At 28.3% G+C, this 7099-nt stretch overlaps 1 protein-coding gene across 1 annotated transcript in view; it reads right to left on the minus strand.

The window, feature by feature from the left end:
- LOC108562549 (gamma-aminobutyric acid type B receptor subunit 1) overlaps positions 1-7099 on the minus strand; it is a 100920-nt gene that overhangs the window by 11815 nt on the left and 82006 nt on the right. The window contains exon 4 of the mRNA XM_017920932.1: positions 522-909. Coding sequence (XP_017776421.1) covers positions 522-909 — 388 coding nt within the window. The remainder of the gene's footprint in view (positions 1-521; positions 910-7099) is intronic.

Consider the following 7099-nt stretch of genomic DNA (forward strand, 5'->3'; position numbering starts at 1 on the left):
AACTATTATTTTCAATTAACAATGTTAATTACACATAGAAAAAGGAAATTATAAAAAATATAACCATTTTTGTGATGTACAGAAATTCCGTATTACATCTAATTTTTATATGATTAACGATGTTAACCTTTAACTACTCGCGCCGGTTTAAAAAGTATACCAATTTTCTAAGAAATTATAGTTATGAAACTAATAAAAAAATCATGTTAACTAAACGTTGTTCTTATCACAATACAAACATTTATGCGCTCCATCTGGCAGTAATGCATATGGAGTATAAAATAGACCCCGCGAGTAGTACATAGAAATTTCAGTGCGCGAGTAGTTAAAGATTAATTAGACATAGAAAAAGTATATTTTGCGTTTTGGTTATATTACTACTTATTTTATATTGGTAATATTATTAGTTATGTAATATGCATAATTGATTTATATTATTATTTATTTAACAATGAGATATTTGTATGACCTATTTTTAAAAATGTAATTGCAAATAATATCATAAGTTCAATATAACTCACCAATAAAGTACCAGACGTAGGATCGTCCATATAGATTCTGCTTGTACATTTCACAAAGAACCCGACGAGCGGCGACGACGTAAAATAGGCCAACAATGACTCGTGCATCCTGACGTCTCAGGTTACGTACGGCATCGGTGGGATCGGATAAAAAAGATTGTCTGGTCACGATTTCAATTCCAGCATCCGTGCACCTCGATTCCAGATCTTCAACTGTTGAAATGAAGACCTCCTCGGCCTGTTGCAGGATGGCCACTCGTGACCATCCGAACTTCTTCATCAACTTAATCCTCGTCGGATTGTGGACTGTGGCAGATGGATGAGTTCGGAACAGCGTGGGAAAACGGTTGCGATCCGAAAGAGCCGGAGAACTGGCACCATAACATAACTGCAAAAAGAAAAGATACAGTATAAAGATCCGATTTCTTAATTACTATTTTTTGTAGCAAAGATGAGACGAAACTTGTGACCTACTTAATTAAAATCAATTAATCAGAGACATGATAATTGATTAAGAGTTTTTAGAGGGATGAGAGTGAAAAAGGGGAGAGATTCCTTTTATTTTTATATCAGATATTAAATTTCCTGGGCATTACTTTTTTTATGTTATTATTTTCCGGATAAAAATGGTTCTTTCGCCGTTTGTCCGGACCATTAATTTCCAACAAACGCATGACCCCTTTTGAGAGTGCTTCTCCCCTATCTCTCCACGGCCAGATTTCCCAGTTTCTGCTGGAGGAAATTGGTTCCCTTTTATCCCCAGAACACTCCCTAAAAAATCAATCGATGTTCCGTGCATAGTATAAATCGTATTTAACACCTAGTTTTTATATAGTTTCGACAGAAATGTTCACAAAATATTTCGCATATGCTCGGAATATTTGTCATAAATTGGAATTAAAATAAATACAGCATTTTGTTTTTGGAGAACATTTTTTGGTGCTTTTGCATTTTTCTGTACCCAATAAAAATGTTTAAATAAATAAAAAATATATTATATGATTTTTGTGTTTTCATGTATGAAATGTATGAAATGTATGAAATATGTGCATTTTTTTAATTGCAATAATATTATTTATATATTTCCATCAAAATAGAACAAATAATATTTAATTAAATATAGAATTTGTTGAATCAGGTTCATTATTTTCAGTATATGAGAATTTCAATGTAATTTACTATTTGTGCATCATTATTAATGATAATAATATTTATTATAACAGTTAAATATAAACAAATATTTATTTAATCATAATATTAAAAAAAAGTAATATTGACCATTGGTATTGGTGCCGCATTAACATAATACTATGATAGACAAATCTTTATTAATATTTATTTTGACAACGTTTTGATAGTAAATTAGTACTATTAGTAAATTTGTTTATAAATTTATATTTTATATTAACGAGAATCTTATTTTATAGTATAACATCTTTTCAAATGAATAGAAATTACGTATATTTGTCTTTTATATCAATGGTCCCCAACCCCCGGTCCACAAACCCTCAGATGGAATAGTCTCGTTGCAAAGAAACAAACTCATGGTTCTTATTGATTTAGCGATCTAGTGAGTTAAAATCTTAAATCACGTCTACCACTCAGTGGGCCGCGGTAAAAATTATCAAATGTTGACCGGTCCGTAGAGATAAAAATGTTGGGGAGCACTGTTTTATATGTATACATTTACACATAATAAAAATGTGTTGTAACTAAGTCATCTGATAAATCAATATCCATTTCGGATGCAAAGAGCCAATTTGAAACTCTGAAGCCGCAAGTTGCCGACCCATATGATAAATGTAATGAATATTTAAACATAATAGATAAAAATACAATAAAACTATTTTAAAACTTTTTACAACAAATATATTCTTTCTTTCAACAGAAAATATATTATATAATTATTTTGTATTCATTATATAATTTTCTGGAACAACAATAATATTGATTTTATATTATTAGTATTCAAGAAATGTAATTAATTATACTTAATATTTGGAATTGCACGAAAATAGTTTGTTCCAATTATTATGTTAATTCTCTGGGAAACTATGCAATTCGAGTATTCGCGAGATTAGCGCAAAGACTTAATTAAATGTTCTAATCTTAATATCTTTAATCTTAATAATAGCATTCATTCTTATGCTAAGTTTACATAGAGCTTATAGATACTACTACAAATAATTTGCAATTTTACCAATCTACATTTGTAAAATTTTAATTGTTTTTTTAATCATTGTATTTTTAGTTTAACCATTTAATGATGCAATATTATTTGAAGTATATTTTTTTTCGTAATTATTTAGTTTCACATTAAATGATTTGATTATTAGTAAATTATCATTTATCCTAGTTCTCAAGTATAAGATAAACTCTTTTTCGAAAAATTTAATCTAAAAATTGGGTGTGTACGAAACAGTGATGTAATACAATTTGTTTTCAAATTTCGGGTATAAAAATTAAGATGCGTCTTATACTTATTCTTTAGGAAATACGGTGCATCTTGATATTTTGAGTCAAATATAATATTTGACATTTCCTTTTTAGAGAAAAGCAAAACCAAAACTATATAAATTGTGTTACAGTTCTCGGGTCGTTTGTTCTATATCGGAAAGTCTGTAAAATTGTTCCTTTGTTTTTACATGTGAGCCTAGCAAAGGCGCATTCGATATGAATACCTTTTTCTGACAGCGAAATTAGCTCTGCGGAAAACATACAAAGGAGCGGAGGAAAAACAATAAGGCACGTCCGGCTCTTTCCTTCTTCTACGTTTCCCACTTTTTCTACGCCACTTCCTTTCTCGTTTCTGTCATCTTTCAGCAACCTTTTTGTTTCATCATATCCACCATATCTATGGGACACGTATCACCAGCAACAACAAAAAAATAATAATACCACCTTATAAAAAGTTTATGTTAAAAGACAGACTTTATCGAATACTTATAGTGAAATATGTGAAATGATGGACGACCTTAAAAAAATATCGGTTTTCTTATTTCATAAAATTATATATATTATAAAGTATATTTTTTTGTATTTTACAGAATTGCCTTAGCATGTGAAGATGTGAAAATTGACAAAGTATATAAAACGTAATGATCTTACCTAATCATTTTATGGAATATTTATTTAACATCGAATCTTAGTTAAGTATCGCATATAAAAAAGAATATTAATCAGTCATTCGCATTGAGGATCTGAAAAGCCATAGGAATGTACTGTTTGTCAAAGATTTCATTTATATTTGGTATATGTATTATTTATATAAGTTCTAGAAAAATGAAAACAAATAACATTAATAGAAGTAAAATTCACAAGATGATGTTCCGTGCACATGTCTGACATCATAGTACGTTCGTACGGATATTTGTACGTTAGTTCGGTCAGCAATAATAATTAAACGGTATTAAGTAAATATAATAACATACATATATTTAAGTTGGTACATAGTAAACATTTTAGCTGCTACTTCAGTTTTAGTATCATCAGACTCCATAATAATCAATAACTTTTATTTATACATCGAAGTATTATATGGCATAGTATTTTTTTTCAAACGTGTCATGCATATTGAGGAGAAATTATAATTCAAGTAATAATATACTTGTAAATGTCCCTTTTAAATAAGATTAACTTATTATTGATCACTTAGAAAATTGCAAAAGTGCACTTTTGGTAATAAATTGAGTTGAAAATAATTTAGATTAATTGGAAAAATAGACAGGCGATATCAGAAACCATTTATGAACATTGATTGATGAACATCGTAGTTATGGCCGTCGCCCAGCCCTATCCTATCAAATACAGCGCATAAGTTGAATAACGCTTGTAATATTTGATGTATAATTAAATTCAATTTAATTTGCCCACCGGATTCATCACATTGCAAGGTTTTCGGTAATTACAGTGGGAAAATGTATTATTTAAACGGCGTGGGCGTGCGCCACCTACATACATACGGATCACATTTCCTATCGATCGTCAAAATTTAAACGAAACACGGAAATATTAATTGATCCGTTACAGTTTTATGGACTCAATTAACGTGCAAACATTGCGTATTGCAACCTTTATCCGGACGTGTTTTCAAAGCGAGAATTCTGCAATAAGGGATTTCGTACGTGAACAAACATTGACCTAAACGAATATAAACCTTTAATTGAGCAAATCAATACAGTCCGTAAATGCATATGCAATATAGGAAGCCAATAAAATTGAATATTAATATTGAAAACGTATTTGGTAAAGGGTATGGTTTCATTTGGTTCCGATGCGATGCTGCAACGTTTTGGAAAGTTAATGAAATTCATGTTCACATGAGGCAAGGAATTTATGTTCGGCGAACGTTATAGTATGTATGGAACTAATGCAGACCTAAATTCGCCAAATGTGAGTACAAAGGCAAAATTAGAATTAAAGTTCGGAAAATTATTAATATTGTAGGAAGAGAAGAAGATAAATGAAAATTGAGCGAAGTTTATTCAAAATATTTAAACTAAAACTAAGGAAAATTCACCTAAGCACCTATTGATCAATACTTATACAAAAATATTTAAAATTTACTTAAAAAAAATAAAAATTTTCCTTTGATATCTTTTAAAACACATTAAAATTAAGTTGCCTACAGATTTTAATTAAATTTCAACAATATTTTCAATGAAAAAATCGTACAATAAGTAACAATATTATTTTATATGTATTCTGCTATTCAATTTTTCACTTGGTGTTTCCAATTGCAAAACAAATCATTTTTGTATACAATATAAAGATGAATTTAAAAAAGCCTGTTTCACGTCTCTTTATTATTTAAATAGCGACAAAAATGTAACAGTACTTATAAGTACCGTCAGACGACAAATGATTAAAGAATAAACTTACTAATAGATTAATTACATAATATAAAGTAAAAATATTGTTGTTGGTATTTTTATAGTTATATTAAATGTAATTATGTCATTAAAGTATACATTTTTTATATCTTAAAATTTTATTCACAATCTATTCATCAATATGAACATTGAGTAAATTTAAGATCGCGGTTGACATTAAATGGAAAATCATTCCTGGTGGATGGTTACCATTATGATGATAAGATTTTAATTTGTTGGTTGGCTGTCCTCTTGTATAGTTAACTTCAGTAGTATATTGATGTATCTACGATTCCACCAACTGTGATGAACGATGGCCCTATTGCTGCAAGCACCGAGAGGGCTCACAAAGGGCCTGGCTTGACCAGGATTCGAACCTGCGCCCACGAAATCGTAGGTAGGGTGACTTAACCATTCGGCTATTAATCACCCTAAAATATACATATATAATAAAATTTAAACTCATATGGATTAACAAACTGTAATTTAATTTTTTTATAAAGAGAGATAAAAATTACACCAACTATATAATTAAAATAAATTAAAATGAATTGAAATAACCAATATATTTCTGTGTTTCAAAATCATTAACTTAACTATAATACATATTAAAAATTATGTGTATAAATAGTTTCAGAAAATTACAGACATTTACTGTATCTTATGATATATTTTTATACTTTCAAATTTATTGATTTAGTTCTGAGTCATCCGGCTCGAATCGCTGCAAGGGTTTCCACTATTAATAGATACAAATAGTCATAAAACTAAAAATAAGATGAGAATCGAATAGATAAAAAAATAACGGAAGTTGTCATTGAAACCCGGCGCATCCACTATTACAAAGGGTATCCGAGCCAGAAGTTTACTATATTTTGAATGACATAAATATAGGAATAAAATATTTTTTTTATAAATCTATTAAGGACATTCTTAATCACTTTTCTTTAGACTTGAATATTTAAAATCGTTCAGCCTTGATTTCTTTTAGTTTTTTTTTGTTCTTGCAGAAAGCAACATAAAATTTGGTTTTAGTTTTTATATCAATTTTATGAACGTATACCTTAGAAAATTTCACTTAATTGTATGCATTAGTAAATTTTTTATAAATGTTTTTTATTTATTATATCATTGTTTATTTTAATTTGTAATAAATGATGATATAAAATGATCTATAATTCTTGAATATTATAGTTGATATAGTTATGAATAAAATTCATAGAAATACTAAGTAAATATTTGAATTATTTAATTCATATTTGAAATTTAAAGAATATATGTATTTCGATAGTACACAATCGGAAATGTATACAATAAAATATTAGCATAATTTATATCAATCACACATTTTAACTTTAATAGTCCATCTCATATTTATGATTTTATTATTGTTAACTTTTACCAATATACGTTGGTAAATGTATACATTTATCGGTAAAAGTATATATATGATATATACTTATACTTACCGATTATGTAGTTATACCGTAACATATTAATAATTCATTTTGAATCTTCTAATGTATAGTAGCCACAGGTAGCAAATATACACTAGACCAGCGGTCGGGGAACTTTTTTAACCATTACCCCAAAATATTATTGCGTAATTCGATATTACCCGATATTCTGAATTCATGAAACAATCAATGTAAATTTTAAATAAACATTATTTATTGAATTAATTTGCATTTACATATTTATAAAAAA

Source organism: Nicrophorus vespilloides, unplaced genomic scaffold, assembly GCF_001412225.1.
Source record: "Nicrophorus vespilloides isolate i.1.1-1 unplaced genomic scaffold, Nicve_v1.0, whole genome shotgun sequence".
Classification (NCBI taxonomy): Eukaryota; Metazoa; Arthropoda; class Insecta; order Coleoptera; family Silphidae; genus Nicrophorus; species Nicrophorus vespilloides.